Genomic DNA, 20136 nt, shown 5'->3' with positions numbered 1-20136 from the left:
TTCCCCACCTATTAAATTATCTAAAGAGATTAGGGGGGTAGATGGTTATTTAATTAGTACCCGAGTGCCTTGTGAGGATCCATCCAAAGTTCCCGAGGCTGTTCCTCTTCTTAGCCCCTCTAATTCGTTAAGTGAGGAGGATGAGGGGATCGTTCCTGGACCCTTTGAGGTTTCCTTAGCCCATAAACCGTGTAGCTCCAGCTACTTGGACCGACTGCTAAAGGAGCAGGTCGTGACGGTATCCGAGAAAGTGGAAGAAGAAGCCCCTACCACCTCTTGTCAGGATTTTCCACCTCTTGATCCCGAGGGCGGCCCCCATTCTTATTTCCCGGATGCCACGTTTATGAAGTCCATGGAAAGAAATTCTAAGTACATGAGCACCAAATTCTGGATCCAAGATTCGTACTTTATCGTCCGGGACAAAAGTGTAGAATCGGTATTAACTCCTCCTGTCGGGTGTGTTTCTGTGTACCATCAGAGCATGCAGATGGGGCTTAGGTTTCCCTTGCATCCATTCATCAAGGACATTCTGAATGGCTATCAGCTTACCCTTACAAACTTACTCCCGAACAGCTGGTTGACCATAAACGGATTCATTGCCATATGTGAGCTTCTCGGGGTGGTCCCGAGTCTGCGCCTGTGGCGCAATACATTTACCCTTATGCTGGGCCCGGCTGACCCCGGCTGACCTTCACGGCCCGGGATGGTTTCGTTTTCAATGCCAAGCTGGTTATAAGGTGGTTCGCGATCCTCCGTCCAATCAGAAGGGATTCCGCCGGGTGTTTTACCATGTTTATACTAGTGGCGAGTGGGGTATACCAATCCTTCCTCCCGCGGAGGGCCCTAGGTTCCGGTTGAATCAAATTGTCCCCAAGATGTCTCGGGAAGAGGCGGTAGTGGGGACCTATCTTTCTACTACCCCGAGGATAGCGACGGGGGATCTTGCTTACGTGCCTTCAAATTGGTTGCCCACTCGGCATGACATCCGGGACGAGATGTTCCCGGCGGCTGTAGGCCTGAGTTGTAGCTGTGACAAGGGTAATTTCCTTAGTCGAATGTGAATTATTTACTAATGCTAAAGATTTGACACTTCTCTATTTCAGGTGTTGCCCGATCTCGTCTTGATCCCGTGATGGCTGAGCGATTCGTCAACTGTTCTGATTTGGCAGCCAAGCTGATGGCTGAGTTGGATACGAAGATTATGTCTGTGCCCCCGCCTCCAAAGGTAGTTTCGCCCACGATCTGTTAGGTTCGTTTTACCTTGGATGTTTGTTGACTTTTTTCTTTTCAGGACACTGATTCGAAGAAGGCTAAGAATCCTCATGTGCGTTCCCGGAAGCTGAAGGGAGACGTGGAGAAGGCCCAAGCTGCCGAGAAGGCAGCCTCTGAGAAGGCTACTAAGACGCTCTCAAAAGCCATCTCCAAGGCTTCTGATAACGCTTCTTCGGGGATCTCTTCGGGTAGTAAGAGGAGAGCTGAGGCCCCTCCCGAGGATGCCTTGGTGGAGTATGAGGAACCTACCCAAAAGCGATCCTGAGTGGACAAGTTTGGGACCAATGCTCCTTTCACTTCCATCTCCTCTTCTCAGAAAATGGCTCGGGTGAGGGCCGCCGTCTAGACTATGTATACGGACGCTGATGTTGAGGCTCTCTTGGATTTAGGTCTCGGGGAGATCAATGCTTTGTACGAGTCTTGGCTCGAGGTAAATGTCTATTCCCAGTCCTTTCTCTTTTCCCGACTTTGAGATTTCTAACGTTATGTTTGTCTCGTAGACCTCCATTCGCATGACATCTGTGATCAATCGCCGTTCTCAGTTTGAGAAGGGCGTTAATGAGCTGAAGGAGGAGGTCGACGTCCTGAAGAAGCAGGTCGCTGACAAGGAGGCTGAGATCAATAGGCTCAATACCGAGCTGGAATCTCAAAAGGAGACCTTTGAGCAAGCTTCAAAGGCTGTTAAGGAGTATGATGCGCTGAAGAAGAATCATAAGATGATGATTGGGGATCTCAAAACGGCGACCATCAAGAGGAACGCCAAGAAAAAAGAGCTTGATGAGCTGCGCATCAAGCTCTCGGGAGCAGAGAAGAAAGCTAAGCGCTCGGCGCATAAGCTCAAAAAGGCCTCCCGAGAGGCGAAGGCCGGGCATGCGGAATTTTTGGAGGGGTGGAAGAGGTCTCCCGAGGGTCTGGCCTTCCTGGGTCAGATGGCCTCCCGCTCTTATCGCATGGCGGTTAGGGAGACAAAAGATCGGCTGAAGGGCATTCTCGTGGGTCCCGACTCCTCTCTAGACTGGGCGGGGGTCGAGGCCGAGTTTGATGCTCGCATTGCTGAGGAGAAAAGGATGGAGGCCGCGGCTGCTGTTGCCAAGGATGTCCCCCAGTCCTCTGCTTCGATAGCACCCGAGACCCAGGCTACGGGTGTTACTCCTACATCCAATGAAGCTGATCCTGAGCCTGAAGATAATTCGTCGGGGAGTTCTGATGGTGCTGGGAGTACAGATAGCTCCCCCGACAAAACTCATGCTGCTTAGACTTTTCTTTCTTTGCTTTTTATCTTTTGTACTTAGCATTTTTGGACTTTTGCTTCTTCCTAAGAGTTTGTTCTTGGGGTGGTACCTATCTATTTCCCGAGAGTTTGTTCTTGGGGTTCTTTAGGTCGTATTTTTGTTATGAATTAATGCAAGTATTTTCTTTCTCTGTTGAGTTTTCACCGTGATTCTTCCACTGCCTTTTCTGCGTGTTGTTTATATCATTCGTTGCAAATGTATAGTGATAAGAGCCAACTTTTCATTGCTTTTGTAATAATACCGAACTCTAATAAGGTGTTGCTAATGGCCCCGAGTTGTAACGGATGATAAAAACCTGTGGCTCAACTGTGGCCAGAGGGGCTTAATCACGTTAACTCAAAAGGGATTGGCGAATACCTCGAGTTGGCTTACATGCTGATTACACAAGCGGCTCAAGTGTGGCCGGGGTACAAGTCTTAACTATATGAAATACTTCTTTAAATTGTCTACATTCCATGATCGGGCGAGTGGGGTGCCTTCTGGTGATTCGAGTCGGTATGTCCCGGGTTTGACCTCGGCGACAACCTTATAAGGTCCATCCCATTTAGGCCCGAGCTTGCCCTTGAGGGGAGTGAGGCCAATGGCTTCTACTTTCCTCACTACCCAATCCCCGACTAGGATGGGACGAGTTTTGACTCGCTGGTTGAATTGCCTTGCTACTCGTAGCTTGTTGCGAATTGATCTCAGCAAAGCATTGCCTCTTGTCTCGGGAAGGAGGTCAAGATTGACTGGCTTTTTCCTCCTCAATTTGTTCGTGTCATAGAATGTCATTCTCGGGGATGGTATCCCGACTTCCACAGGGAGGACAACTTCGCTTCCGTAAACCAAGTTGATGGGGGACTGGCCTGTTGCCTCTTTCACTGTAGTTAGTGCTGACCATAGCACTCCCGGGAGGTCATCAATCCAGCTCCCCTTAGCCCCCTCCAATGATTTCTTTATCCCATTCAGCACTATCTTGTTTGCAGCCTCTGCCTGACCATTCGTCTGAGGTCGGGATATTGCCGAGAATCTTGTTTGAATGCCAAACCTTGAGTAGTATTCCTGGGTGGGTCTGCTGTTAAATTATCTTCCATTATCTGAGATGAGGGTCTTAGGAACCCCGAAACGAGTGATGATGTTTCTCCATATGAAGTTCTGCACTTGTTTATCCGTTATGGACGCCAACGGCTCCGCCTCGACCCACTTTGTGAATAGTCGATGGCTACCAACAGAAACCTCCTTTGCCCCGAGGCTGCTGGGAAGGGGCCTATCAGGTCCATTCCCCACTTATCAAATGACAGGACGGCTTGGATGGTGGTTAGCTGATTGGTTGGAGCCCGAGGTATATCTCCATGGAGTTGGCAATTAGGGCACTTCCTGACCAAGACCTCCGCATCATGTTTTAAGGTGGGCCAATTGTACCCCGCCCTTAGAGCCTTCCCAACTATTGTCCTAGCTCCCTGATGACTGATGCAGGCCCCTTCATGTATTTCCCTCAGAATGTAATTTCCCTCGAACGAAGTCACACATTTCAGCAGCGGGTGTGTCTAGGATTTCTTGTACAAGTGGCCCTCGTGCCAGAGAAACCACCCCGCCTTCTTTTTGAGGGCTTCAACCTCCTTTTCGTCCATGGGTAAGTTTCTATCCCGAAGATATCCTATGATTTCTGTCATCCAGGTGTCGGTGCGGTTCAAAGTATGCACTTCCAAAGAGTTGATGCTTGGTTGGTCGAGGACTTCCCAAATTATGCTGCGAGGGGCTAACCCCTCTACTGAACTGGCCATGCGAGCTAGGGCATCAGCCTGTTGGTTCTCGGATTGGGGAAAATGCTGGATTTTGAATGAGGTTAGCTTTTGAATCAACTGTCGGGTCTTGTTGAGATACATCCTCATGTTATCCTCCTTAGCTTCATACTCCCCCGAGACCTGTCGTACTATCATTTGGGAGTCCGACTTCGCAAGTATGCTCTGAGCCCCCGCTGTAACGCAAATCTATAAGCCCAGAATCAGCGCTTCGTACTCGGCTTCGTTATTGGAGGCGAGGAAGTCGAACTTCACATCATACTCCATTTTATCCCCGACAGAGGGTATGATGACCAGTTCGGCCCCGCTACCAGACTTGGTGGCAAAACCATCCACTTGTAACTCCCACGACTCCCTTGCTTTGATATCTGTCGGGCGAGAGCGGCACTCTCTAATGAAATCCGCCAAGGCCTGTGCCTTGATGGCTCGGCGAGGCTCATATTCCAACCCGTAATGTGTTTAGGATGAGAGTCAAATCCCGAGTTGGATTAGAATCCTGAGTCTTGTAATCGTCAATCCTGCAAAACAAGGAAAAACTGGCCCGGGGGTGTTCCCGGGAAAGCCCCTCCGACGCTCAAGTCAGTTGAGATTGAGGTAGTGAGAGAAAGTAATCCAGTCTAGAGATAGATGCTCTGATTTTGTTAGGTGAGAATTGAATAACTGTTCATTGATGGGACTATTAGTATTTATAGTGTTGGGGGTTTCCCAGACAAGAAATCCATTTTGGGAGCATCCCAATACCTAGGGGAGCCACCACCTTTTTAAGGTAATTAGCTTTTGTTTCCTAAAAGTTGGTGAATCTTCCTTGATATGTGAAACCTAGGCCTTAGGTGAAGTGCCTTTTGATATTTTATTGGGCCAGACCAGGGGCCCAAACAACTGTAATAGTTATTATCTCAAGTAGACGAGAGGGTTGGAACATAGAAAATTTTATGTAACATCTTACAAGGGATGTAAATTTGGTGTATCTCCAACTCTCCAAGTAGTTGATTGACGCGGTTATGGTGCGGCGGCCAAACAATAAAAATGTCCTTTTACTCGGAACCACTCGCCGGCTCCAAAACCGCGTGTACAAAAACAGCAATAAACCAATATAAAGAAATTTCTTTTTAAGATAATTAGCTGTCTGTCACTCACTCGTTTCTTTTTACTCGTTCCACAACATTTCTTTTCTTTCTTTGTATTTAAACTCAACGGCTTACTCATTCTCTCTCTTCCCCCCTGCTTTAACGTTTAACTCTTCCCCACGTTTTATACACTCATTCTCTTTCTTCAGAATTCAAGCCCGATCAAAATTCAAAGAACTAAATATTTGTAAAGAGAGGAAAATTTATTGATTAAACTGGAATATATTTTTGTAGGATTTTTCTCCAATATTCGAGGCACAATTCGACGTTTGACGTTTGATTTTTAATTGTATAATCATCAATCGTACTTCCAGGTTTGTAATCAATTCTTTGAATATTGATTTTCTTGTTTCATTTTATAATTGATCTTCTTGTAGTTTTCAATTCATGTTGTATCTGATTTCTAATTGTAATTGGCGCTAGTTCATTTTATTAAAGCAGAATTTGAATTGTGCTAATCTGAACATTAGTACTGAAACTATCTGAAAATTTTATGAATCATTTCATAGGATTTATTGTGAAAAACTTAACGTATTTAGTGATTTTTCTTATACGTTAAGAGGATGATGAATTATTTCGTTTATACTTCAAGACTTTATAGATCATTTTAAAAACAAAGAGAGTATTCAAGCTTGTTTTGGTGAGTATTTCGAGTCTTTTTCTTTATGATAATTATCATTGATTAAGTCAGTACCGAATTAAAACAAAGAAAAGAACATAATGTTTTTAATTTTTTGATTGTTTTATTGAACGGTAATGTTTTACTTTAGTGAAAGTAGCATTAATTGACAAGACGATGATGTAAAATAAACTTGTTGATCAGCATAAAGAAGATAATATTTGTCATAGAATTTTTAAGCTTGACCGCTTCCTTAGTCTTGTAGGTCTTACAAATATATTTTTGTAACAAAAAGAAATTAATGTGATTTATTGCTAACTAAACTTATGATTAGCTACCATTGCAAGTAGTAATTACTCCTTTCGTTTCATTTTAATCTAAACACTTACACTTTTCACACATGCCAATATAAAACTTTGAGGACGTATATCTTTAGTTTTGTATTTGTAAAAATTATAAAAATTACATATTAATAAAATACATACTAATACGAATCTAACAAGATCCCACATGGCTATGTTTTTATTCACGTATAAATCACAAACGAGGGTCAAAGTGCAATTTGTGAATAGTGTCAAATGTCAAAGTGTGTAGATTAATATGAAATGGAGGGAGTATAAATTTTGGATGCGTTCTTTTCCCTCAAACTTTATCGGTAGTGAACGTAGTAGACCTGATTAGCGCTCTCATAATTCCACTTATTGTTACACTTAATTGGACCTAATTATACATAATCAACCTTGAAACTTATTTTTTGAGGTTCAAAAACACAAGCTCCATATGCTTAATTTTATACGATTACCTACTTTGTTTGGTATTTTGTTAATGCATTGCCACACACAAACGCAGTCTCAAATTCAATTATCCATGACAAACTACCTTCACCTACCCTAAAAAACAATGTCATTGTCAAGAAGGACCTGGTCTTTAAGTAGACATCATCCCACTGTAATTCTTACGCCAAACTTGTCAAACACTTGGGTAACTCTCCATATGTTTTCTTCAATTTTGTGTTTTGAAATCTGTTTCCAGGACTTTCATCTTATCACCCCTAACAACCCAATAAAATGTTTACTGAACTCTTGGGACCATTTCACTACGTTGACATCACAACACCATCATTTGTGTCTACACTAGAAATAGTCAATTGCATATCACAAAAAGAAAATACTGATTTGGGAAGTCTATTGAGGGACGAAGGGAATACATTACTAGGAGTATCGTGTTGGAACCTCAACACTTGAATATGTGTATGGACATTTCGAGTAAATAGTTGAGTCAGATACTCATTCACGTACTCTCCAATCCGAGTCTGATTAACATGGCCTATACGTTTGAATGAGCTTTTTGTTTTAGTATCCATGAGTTTCTAATTCTAGGGCTGATACATAAAATGAAATTTCTAGGTCTTAACTTATAATTTACACCAATTACACTAGCTGATCAAATTTTGTTAATCTTTCAGGTATTAGATCCTCTGTGGCGAGTGGTAAAGATATGACTGATCAACGAGTGTACCCAAGAGAATCACCACCTGTATCCGGCGAGCACTCAAATTCAAAGTTAATGGCAGACTCACCTTCACCACCAGTGTCAGGTCAACATCATCATGGGAGAAACATGAGTCAAGACTCGTTTGCCTCCTCAAAGATGAGCTATGCAGGCTATGGTTACGCACCAAACCCTGGAACTTATGTGGTGCAAGTGCCTAAGGACCAAATATACCGCGTCCCACCACCAGAAAATGCCCACAAATACAAGCTCTACACCAACAAGAAGGCTAGGCAAGGCGGGTGCAGAAGTTGCATATGCTACTTCTTGGCAGCAATACTCATCCTTGCAATTCTACTTGCTGTTACTGGCGCTGTTTTGTACCTTGTCTACAAACCCAAGGCTCCTACTTACTCTATTGAGAATTTGCACGTTAGAGGGATTAATCTTACATCAACTGCTACCTCCACTACCATTTCTCCTGTTTTTAACGTAACTATAAAAACAGAGAATAACAACGGTAAAATTGGGATTTACTATGAGCAAGGAAGCTTGATTAAAATTTACCATGATGGGTTAAATCTTTGTGACGGTAAATTGCCAGCGTTTTACCAGCCACCTAAGAGTTTAACGGTGTTTTCAACGGAGTTAAGTGGGGCCGGGATTGTCTTGTCCAAGTCAGCACGTCAGAAGCTACTAACGGAGCAGAAAAAAGGAACGGTGCCGTTAGATATTAACGTTGAGGTTCCTGTTAAGATCAGGATTGGGTCCGTTAAGACTTGGACCATTTCAATTGATGTTTCTTGTGATGTAACGGTCAACGCATTAACGGCAAATGCCAAGGTTGTTTCTAAGAATTGCAAAGTCAACGCCAAGCCTTGGTAATTCGTGGGACCCAAATGACATGGATTTTTTGCAGGCGTAATTGGTGGTTGGTGGGACTCGATTTAATCGAACAGAAGTGGATAAATTATGGGATGATTTTTTTCTGTTTATCCTACCTTGTGTTATTTTTATATTCTTATATTTTATTTTTTTGGGGAATTTTGTTGTTTAATATTTCATGTTGATATTTGACAACTAATGAAGTGCATAACCGAGGGGGATGTTTCCGAAGTAAAGGGGGAAACAAGGAAACGCCTCAAAAAGATGGAGTATAGTTAATCCAAACTTGAGGGTCGTGAATACATTATATATGTATAATTTATGCAATAAATGATGAATGATTATTTATCATGAAATAAGACTCAACGGTCCATGTCTATATTTTGAATTGATGCTCTTTTAATGTGTAAAACTAGTTTTAGGACCCGTGTATGATGCACGGGAGTATTAATTGCTTGATAGCATAACTAATGATCAATAAAAATAATCAAAATAACGAAACATATTTAACTAATCATATATGGCATCAAATCGTTATTTATAGAAATGATTTTTTAACGCAATCTATATGTTTGAAAACACTTCCTTGTAAACTACGTTTGTGGTACTTGTACGCACTCCGCGTTCTTTATCAAAAGGAAGTATCTTCAGACCTTTTTTGCTCGTAACTCTGGAAACAGCAACATAAAATTGGCCGTGCTAAAAACAGGTCTCGGGAGATACAGGCCTACATGAGACAAAGATTGTCCTTGACTTTTATTTATAATAGCAAACAAACCATTAAAGGAAATTGACGTCTCTGAAATCTGATAGGAAACTTGGTGGAGTCCGACGGCATCAATGTCATTCTTGGGATATAAACTTTTGCACCCACATTACTTCCGGAAATAACAGTAGCTTCAATAACACGATTACCTAAATGATTGACGACTAACCTCGTGCCATTACATAATCAAGATGTTTGATCAATATTACGTAGAAGCATAACGGGCGCACCAACCTTTAATCGTATGCTATGATTTGGGAGACCAGAGCATTTTATTGTATTGAGGAATTCAGTGGAGTATATTTCGTGGACTCCAAAGTTTCCTTCCTCTTTGCTTATAGCATCCGAACTCAAATAGACTTTCTCTTCTCCTGGAATATAGATAGAACATTATCATTTACGATCTCCACTATCTCATTTGTTGGGGCCAAAATAGCTCTTTCTTGGAAATATTTAGCTTCCCAAATATGTTTCCTGTAGGTCTGGATACGTGCTTTCAACAATTGCTAAAATCGGATCGGCCCGGGATCTATAAGGATATCTTTTGCAATCTCGATGACGGCTTCACCATCATTAGGACCGCCAGCATTTCCATCTCTAACGCTTAGTATCCACTCTGAGAATTCTCGCAATTCATCAACAGAAGATTTTGAGGAACCTGATTGTAATTTCATATTGCGAGTAAGTCTAAGGACCTTACACGAATCCCATAAGTAAAGGAAGTATTATGACACGTGCATAACGCACGGGAGTATTTGTTGTTTTATTACATATTTAAAGGAAGTCACATAATAAAATTGACTTAACTTCCCATATTACACAAAATCATAAAACATAAAGTATGAATGGTGATGAACAAAAATTACAAATGAAATTTCCAAATCAATTTATATGTATGCGAACACTTCCTTGTAAACTACATTTAGCGTATTTGCACGCAAACAATGTTCTTCATCCAACAAAAGGATCTTGAGACCTTTTTTGCTCGTAACTCTGGAAACGACAACATAAAATTGTTCATGGCTGAAAACAGGTATCGAAAGATACATGCCTACATGAGACAGAGTTTGTCCTTGACTTTTATTTTTGGTCATAGTAAAAAAATCATTAATTAACAGAAATAGTCGTCTCTGAAATCCGATAGAAAATTTAGTGAAGTCAGACGGGATTAGTGTCATTCTTGGGATAAATATTTTTTCTCCGACATTGCTTCCGAAAATAATAGTAACTTCTCTTCCCGTGCATCGTGCATACTGCACGGGAAATGTTTTGTCTTATAAATTGAAAATTTTAAGAAGTTTGTCTTAAAGTCATGGTGGTGAATATTAACTTGTGATTTAAGATTTCATAATCATGTATTGAGATTATTTTAGAAACTGACTTATAACCAGTGTCCTTAGGCTGATGTAGTTAATGCCAAGGTGGATCACATGACCCACCTATATTTTTTTAAAAAAGTTGATAGAATTAGTATTTGCTCTGTCTATTGCTTCCCATATAGTCTAAGATAAAATCACAATTCGCACCGGCCACCAATAACACTCAGCCATACGTCGGTTTCAACATCCACTTATAGAAGTCTTATTCTACCTTCTTGCACCACCGATGCATCATATTTGGCCACCAACTGGTAGCTGCCCACTTAGTCATGATTTTAAATTTATACCCGTGCAACTGCATGGGGATTTTTTATTTTTATAAATTTAAAATTTTATGTTATTTCCCCTAAAATCATGGTGAAAATATTTAACTCGTTCATCTATCAAATAGATGATACAAAAGTTAGTTAGAAATATAAAAATAAGTATATACATAAATGTAAATTTTAATTTGCTATTAGACATGTGCAAATTATACATTTGTTCCATAAATTTAAGTTTTTATGTTGTTTTTCCTAAATCATTGTAGAAATGTCTTCTGATTTAAAATTTTATAATCATGTATTTATTTACTTTTAAAATGGCTTATGACCCGTGTGTTTAGTAGTTAATGTAGTTATATCATTGTGGATCACGTGACACATTATTAATCTTATAAAAAAATTGATTGAATTTTTTCGTTTATGGCCTACTACTTCATTTAAAGAATAGATTAGATCATACAATTTGACCATATCTGGTACTCAGCCATTGAGCCACTTTTGTTCCCGCTACCTACAAACTCTCTCACCTCCATATCTTGCTACCTTGCACCACCATTACATCAGGCCACCCATTGGACACCATTGTTTGCAATAATCTGCATTTGCTTTTTTTCCATTCACTTTGCATACATATTTTAGTTGATTTTGTAATTTGTTGATGGATTTTTGTTAATTTGCGAGGAGGTAATGTATTCTACTGAGTTTTAATTGATAAAATTAGAAATGTTTATATGGGTGTGGTGAAGAACTTCAAGTTGTGGTACCAATGTATCCATTGCCTTAAAATAAGCTAATCTGTAGTTTTATATTTGAAAACTCGTATTTTGAGTATCTTGTATTAGTTCGACTTGTGGTTTTTTAAATGAAAACACATTTTTTTATGAATATGGTTTAAATCTCGAAAAATTGGATCGGAGTATTAATTCTAGAGTGAAACTTTTTATGGAGTTTTAAAGTCACGCATTAATTATTGATTGACATTTTGTGGTGGACGGTGGTGACTCACCAGCTGTAAAATCCTGGATCCGCCATTAAATATGTTATACGATTTTGACTTATGACTTATTTCGAATAATAAGTATAATACTCTCACATATAATACTCGAAAAAAATAGCTCGTGATCACGTATCAACATATGATAGATCCTTATAAGTTTTAATTCCTATAAAATGAATTATTCAGAAAATATAAGTTATATTTTCAAAAATAAATATTGATATGTAAACCTCAACTCCCTAAAACACATACATAAATTGTATTATCGTACTGATTGTTTCCTTTTTAGTCAATAAGCAATATGTCAATTATATCATGTATGCAAATTATTTCCTTGATTGACAGAAGCTGCATAAGCAAGTTATGATTTTTTTTTTTTACATAATTTGGAACTTAGCTTTGCTCAATAAACAAAGTTCAATCTATATGATGATACATCCTTCCCTGGCTTTGCTCATTATATCATATAGATTGAACTTCATATATACATCTTTCTAGAGTTGAATTCTCCTGTTAAGTAGTACATTTTGATTTTCGAACATTATAGAAAAATTTATTATTAACTAATATGTTACGTCCCAATCATCATATAAATTATAACATAATTTTGGATAATATAAAATCCTTGGTACTAAAAAAGCAAGATCGCGTGTAGAATAATATAATAAAGATTATTATTTTTGTTATATTTAGTTTATAATCACATAAGTAGGAAGTTATATGCTTTCTTAATGCCTCATATGGATAAAGGCCAATTTTAAAATATTATTATTATACTTTTTTTATGAAAAAATGATAAATATTATAGAATATCGTATAGAATGTACCGATTAAATTATACTCAATTGTTTTTATATTATTCTATCATGACTTCAAAATAATTATTTTGATGTAATACAAATAATTTACTCAAAGGATCTCCTTACGTTTCTCTTACTTTATCTACAGTTTCTGCCAATCTCTATAACTATACGAAACACATAGAATATCTGTGAGAAAACTGACATATATGTGGTAAATTGTTCCTTCCTTGCTAGCAATCAAAGGAATTTGAAAACCTTTCACGTTATTTTGTCAATATAATCTTCCTCTTTTCCTAGTATGACGTTGAGATATTTATTTTGACAACACCTCATTTAGTTTTACACATAATGCCGCAAGAAGAGAAAGTTTATGGTTAATACGTCGAACCATTTATTAGATTCTCTAACACTATAGTTCAACCTATCTAATGATTTAACCCATTGCTTCATTAAGAGCTGAGGACTGAGGTTCAGATAAAATGACACTTTGCACTATTACATGCATTCAATCTTTATCGAATTTATTTGAACAAAGTTATCCGAATTGATTAGACCTTATTTTATGAGTCTTTTTCTGAACTGATTTTTTCTGAACTTACCCAGACTTATTAATTTTCATTATATTTTATGTGAACTTATATGAATTTGACTGAATTTATTAATTTTTTTTTTATTTTTAATAAGGAATATAAAAAATAAATAGAATGGTACTCTATCGTATTGTGTACCACTTTGGCTGTTTTTTATTTTAGTTTGTCGAACAATTTATTAGATTCTCTAACACTCTAGTTCAACCTATCTAATGAAAAAATATTCACTATTACTTCATTAAGAGGTTCAAATAAAATGACAATTTGCATTATTACTGGCACTCGTTATTGCAGCCATTATCACTCCCGAATTTCGTAGTCTTGCTCAACCCCTCTCTTTTGTGATACGGTATCATTTAACCCATCTTATGTTTGCGTACACATTATTAACTGAACCTTGCGCATGTTATCTAAAATAAAAGATATTCTTGACAATTAATTGTTGTTGAACTAACACTTATAGCTTTTGCAATCCTTGAGACATTTATTTGTTACATATTTCAAAAATGTTAGTCTCTTTTTACTTGATGCATTCTTTATTAAGTAATCATGACTCACCAAAAATTACCAATACTACCTCTTTTTTTTCATATATCTTCTTACCTATGACTTTCAAATATCTATTATTATTCCAAATATCTATTTTTTTCTACTCTCATAAAAACTTGTACTCGCAACAAAGTAGTATGTAATTAAATATGAATCAAATAGTTTTTAGACATATGCATAATGCAAAATCATTTTTAAAAATATAAAATATGAAATTATATTTTTATAATATACTACTTTGGAAAATATCTCAAAAAGTCCCTTTATAGATTGACATTTTGGTCCATAATAATATGATATAGATATTTCATGTCATGTATCCTAATACCATTTTTTTGAATTTTGAATCATCTATTATATTAATCATATACTTCCTCCGTTCCGAAATAAATCAAATACCCCTATAGAAAAAACTCTCATATGAAAGAGATTAGTATTTCACTTATTTCAGAACGAAGAAGTATATGTTGATATGGTATAATATCGTCATGTTAAGACTCTGTTTTTTCAGCTTTATTTTGTTTAACTTAACTTATTTTTACTGAATTTAACTTATATATTTTTGTTGAACTTAAATTGTTTTTGTTGAAATTATTTTTATTGAATTTATTTTTGCTCAATTTGACTTTTTTTGCTAATTAATTTTTTACTAAACTTAACTTATTTTTGTTGAACTTATTATTGTTGCCGAACTTAACTTATTTTTGCTAAACTTAACTTAAAAAAATATATTTTAATAAGTCGATGAGAACATAGCTTAATTAGCTAAATATTTGCAATTTAATTTATTTACCTTTTATTTAAAAAGGTTAGCATTTTTTTTTTGTTTGATAGGTGGAATTTGACAATAAAAAGGAAGTATGTTACTGAGATACACATCAAGAAAAAGTCCTTACCCATAAAATTAATCAAAAGAAACAGAGTAAAATTTCCAAAGACATAATCGTCAGTTATTTTATCCAATACTTCCTTTTGTTTCTTTAAAAAACCTTACTTCCTAATTTATAAACCATGAAAAAAAAATTGAAATTCCATTACAGAAGCAAACCTAATCTACTTTCATTTCATGTTTTGAAAAAATTTCTGCGTACTACAACAGTCAACACCATTTCTCAGGCTTTCATTCCAATTGCCTTGACAATATAGATAGCATTAGATGAGTCTGTTTGTTCATAATTTTTCCTAAGTTATTATTTCTTCGGCAGAACTTGATATGATCTAATCTAATCCCCCTTCGATTATTCCTTATTTTCTCCTCAAGCATTATATTGTTCCTATTTTTTATTATAAAAATATATATAATGAGTTTCATCTATTCTGTATTATTACATAGCTTTCCTAAAAAATTCTACTGAAGTGTTAGTAATGATTTTAGCATTTTTATTTATAATTTGGTCGATCACATATCTTTTCATGTAAAATATAATATGAAGGTTTTTTTGTTTACTTCATAAAACCAATGTATATTGAGGGCGCATATTTCATGTATGATATTTCTTTTTTCTATTGTGAATTGAGATATTCTGGAAAAAAATACTTGACTTATGACTGCACCCATTATACAACTGGCTCTGATCACATCAGAATCCACAACCATAGAACTATAAAAATGATGATTTTACACATATGAATTATTAAAGATAAAATTATATCAAATTTTGACATTGAACATTAATGAATTAAAATCTTAGAGAATAAATAAATATTTTTCACATATTACTATCAATGGTGCGTTGCCTATTGCCAATGTTTTAAAATTTTGAGAATTACATGAGAATAATTTTAGATAGTTTTAACTAAAACTATTAGCTCGCTATTTCAATGTTTATAATCTATTAGTGTTGAGAATATGATTTAAAAATGGTTTACAACCCTTGGGTTGTTACGATTATGACTTAGGACTTATTTATAATAATTGGTATTATACCTTATTTGTTTGAAAAGCTATACACTTTTCTAAAATTAAAGATGGTCATTAGGGTGTCCCATCACAGCCCATGCATGTTGAGCCGTCCACTCGCCTTGAAAAATTAACCGGGACAATTCGTATAAGCCAACTTCACAGTCCACCCAACCCAAGTATTACAATGGTGAGTCACTCGCTGGTTTTTTTGATTCAAAAAAGAGGTGGCCTAATCTGGTCCTCGCTTTCTCTCTCTACCTTTCTTAAAGCACCACATTTTCTATATGTAGTATTTAAATTGAAACGGATGAAATATTTATTATCCTAGAACTCACGCTAAAATGAACAAAGCTAAAGTAAGTTAATTAACTTTGAATTGATAACATCTTAATGCTCAAACTTATCCCATACTCACTTCTCAAAATCATGTAAACGAAAACTCATGTAATGCTATCCATCAAATTAATTTTAGATCTTCTAGAAATGTGATTGTTTCTAGTAATTGTATCTTTTGTTTCATTTTAATAATTAAAATTAGAATGATAATTGTATACTTTAACGTTAGTTATTTTTAATCATATGGTGTATAACCATTTCTTTTTATATTTTCTAAACATCATCATAATTATATTTATGAATCAATATAATTATTTTTATCATTAGTTCATCATCATTATTTAAATTGAAATATCAATATCCACTAACATAGTTTACATATATATGAGCTTTTATCACTAATCATAGATGTAATTATAAATTCTATAATTAAATTATATGCGCATATATTTATAAGTATAAGATGCTCCTTATTCCCTTTGTTTTTAACATTTACACTTTGAGTTTTTGATACCATTCACAAATTTATGTTTGATTATTATTTTTGATTAATGGGTAAGAAAAAAATATAGTCATATGGGATATTGTTTGATTCATCTCGATATATAATAAGTACTTTTAGAATGTCAACTTTTTAAAATTTTTGCAAATGCGTGCAAAATTATATATACTATTAATGTTCAAATATTTACCTTGGTAAGCGTGAAAATATAAGAGTCTAACTATTAAAAAGAACTGGAGAGAGTATATAACTCAATAAACAAAAGCCTATTACATTATAAATAATCCCTAAATCATGATAATATACTATAAAAATTCTAAATAACACAATAGAATCATTTTCATAAACAATGATAATGATAGCTTGAATTTCAATAAATTTAAAAAATTCAATAAGATAAAAAATATCATATCTAAATCCACGGCACAAATGATTATAAGCAACGATAATCATACAAAAAAAATCATAAATTAATCTTTGTCCCTTATCCATTTAGGATAGATTATTATTCTATTGTATATAAAAAGAAAGATGATGAGCAACACTTAATTTAAACTTAGGAAAAATATAAGTTGAATGAGAAATTAGCCTATTTGACTTGTAATATAATTCGAAAAATAAGCAAGATGGGGATGATTGATTTCGGCCACGCTTATATGGATCATGATATTAATTTCCTAATTAATTTCAACTATAATCAACATTATTAATGTTTTTTTCTTTAAACATTATAATTTAGAAAATCACATATAATATTGATTGATTGACATTTACCATTAACGGAGGTAATAATTAAGATTGATTGATAATTTAAATTAATTGTCATGTTTAGTTGATTAGTAAAATTTTCGAATATAACGAATATGGCAATTATAAATTTTGGCCAAAAGTATATCAATTTGAGATTTTAATTACGTAATTGTAACCATAGTTAACGTCAATTACATTAATATATAACTGGATATGCTTGATTTCCGGAAATCTTATATGATATCATAATATTAATTGCCTAACTTAAAAAATCAATCAACATAAATCACAATTTCTTTTGCATTTTTCATATAATATTTGGCCCTAATATTGTGAATTGCCAAGTGGACACCCGATTTAATAGTTTTAGTTTGTGAAGCTTTAGAATTGCTCGGTGATTGTAAACTTTATGTTTTTTTTGCTTACTTTAATTTGTTTAATAATTCTATAATTAATTATCAACATAACACCTAATTTTTTAAAAAATAAAGTAAAATCAATGTATTTATAAAATTATAAATGAAAATACACTATAAATTGATAGTGACATGTCAGAATAAAAATAAGTACATAGATAAAGGCATAAGACGTCCTAAACAATGATAAACAATGATAACCTTGTGAAAAAGATATTGCAAAACGACCTAAAATAATCAAGAAATTTTTTTACCTAATTTATTGATAAAACAATCTAATTAATGAATAATCGTTTTTATATAAAAAAAATTAAGGCAATCATATGAGAACATAATGCTTACCTAATTTCTCACATAATAATAAGCTAAGAAATAACTATAGAGAAAGTGGGCAAAAAATTTAAATCAGTTATTTTATATGAAAGTAATTTATCTTATTAATAGTGAGATCTTTAATTTATTGTACTGCCATATTGTACAAATCAAATTTAAAATTTATTAAAATTACAATGATAATTGTATAATTGAACGTTAGTTATTTTTAATCATATGGTGTATAACCATTTCTTTTTATGTTTTCTAAACATCGTCATAATTATATGTATGAATCAATATAATTATTTTTATCATTAGCTTGTCATCATTATTTAAATTGATATATCAATATCACTAACATAGTTTACATATATATATATATATATATGAGTTTTTATCACTAATCATAGATATAATTATAAATTCTATAATTATATACGTATATATTTATAAGTATCAGATGCTCCCTCCCTTTCTTTTTAACGTTTACACTTTGAGTTTTTGATACCATTCACAAATTTATGTTTGATTATTATTTGTGATTAATAGTCACGTGGGATATTGTTCGATTCATCTCGATATATAATAAGTACTTTTAGAATGTCAACTTTTTTAAAATTTTGCAAATGCAAAATTATAGATACTATTAATGTTCAAATATTTACCTTGGTAAGCGTGAAAAGGTAAGATTCTAACTATTAAAAAAAACGGAGAGAGTATATAACTCAATAAACAAAAGCCTATTACATTTAGAAATAATCCATAATCATGATAATATACTATAAAAATTCTAAATTACACAATAGAATCATTTTGATAAACAGTGATAATGATAGCTTGAATTGATTTCGAGCGTGATTTTAGGCGTTGATTAGTATTGCCTTCCTAATTTAATGGAGGAAAAATCCGGCCATCATTCGAAAAAATATAAGCTGATTGAGAAATTAAATTACCATAGTTGACTTGTAATATAATTCAAAAAATAAGCAAGATGGGGGTGATTGATTTCGGCCATGCTTATATGGATCATGATATTAATCGCCTAATTTAAACTATAATTAACTAATTAATGAAATTAATGACAAATTGTGTTACTATATTAATTTTTAAATTTTTTTTGTAGCTATAAATTGTTAATCTTAAATTAATATGCTAATGTTTGAAATAATTCAGTTCAATTCAGTTGCGATAAGTTTAGTTCAGTTTAATTCGGTTCAGTTTAATCAATTCAGTTCCAATCAATTCAGTTCAATTGAATTCAGTTCCTAATTTATTTATTATCACTACTATTAGTTATAACTTAATTCAGTTCGGTTCCTAATTTTTTATTATCAGTTATGTTCAGATTTGTTTAATTTAGCCCTTGGGCCCCTTTTAATTGCAGCCCTTGAACTTTTTTCCTCTAGTGATAATTTAATTCAGTTCAATTCAATTCAGTTATTACATGTTCTAAGTGTAAAAAACATTAATATTTTTAACACATCTTTATTATTAATCTATCTTATTAGGACTTCTAAATAAACATGCTAGAGTTTCTTTCGAATTTGTTTGGCACTAATTACCTAATATAACATCTAATAGGTAGGCTTATATGCACAAATATGTTTTCATCGATCATACAATTAGTGCTACCTAATATATAAATAAGTGTTACTTTACAAAACCATAATTGTATAATGTACTCATTGCCACGTGTTCTTCATAGTTGAGGTGAATGATATTTGTTTACATCAAGAATCAGCATCAATAATCATTAATAAAAGAAGACCATATAACTATGGAGAGGAAGAGAGATAACATGTAATTGGACCACAATAAATTTGAAGAGAGAGATATATTATCTCTATCTTTTCCCATCTTACAAACAAACATAAAAACTACGATCTACTAAAAAAATACCTTCTTTCTTTCTAGGAAAAGAAGTAGTTTCTGCAAAATTACATGTATCAAAACTAACTATTACTTTATGATGGAAGAAAGCCATCAATCCACTGGGATACTTCTTCAAATGCCAAAGATAGAATGAAGTGGAAACACAAAAACCAACTTTTGTTATATGTAGTAGACGGCTCATGATCAAAGGTAGCAAACTCAGAAGAT

The 20136-nt window shown here is 34.6% G+C and overlaps 1 protein-coding gene across 1 annotated transcript; it reads left to right on the top strand.

The window, feature by feature from the left end:
* Positions 1–5478: 5478 nt before the first annotated feature.
* Positions 5479–8846, top strand: LOC104903108 (hypothetical protein). Its single transcript, XM_010691094.4, has 2 exons — positions 5479–5786; positions 7557–8846. Exon 2 carries the CDS (start codon positions 7589–7591, stop codon positions 8465–8467), a length of 879 nt encoding a protein of 292 aa, XP_010689396.2. The 5' UTR covers positions 5479–5786; positions 7557–7588; the 3' UTR covers positions 8468–8846.
* Positions 8847–20136: the final 11290 nt, after the last annotated feature.

This window comes from Beta vulgaris, chromosome 9, assembly GCF_026745355.1.
Source record: "Beta vulgaris subsp. vulgaris cultivar EL10 chromosome 9, EL10.2, whole genome shotgun sequence".
NCBI lineage: Eukaryota > Viridiplantae > Streptophyta > Magnoliopsida > Caryophyllales > Amaranthaceae > Beta > Beta vulgaris.
Note: the sequence above shows the minus strand (reverse complement) of the source record. Positions and strands in the feature narration are given on the sequence as shown.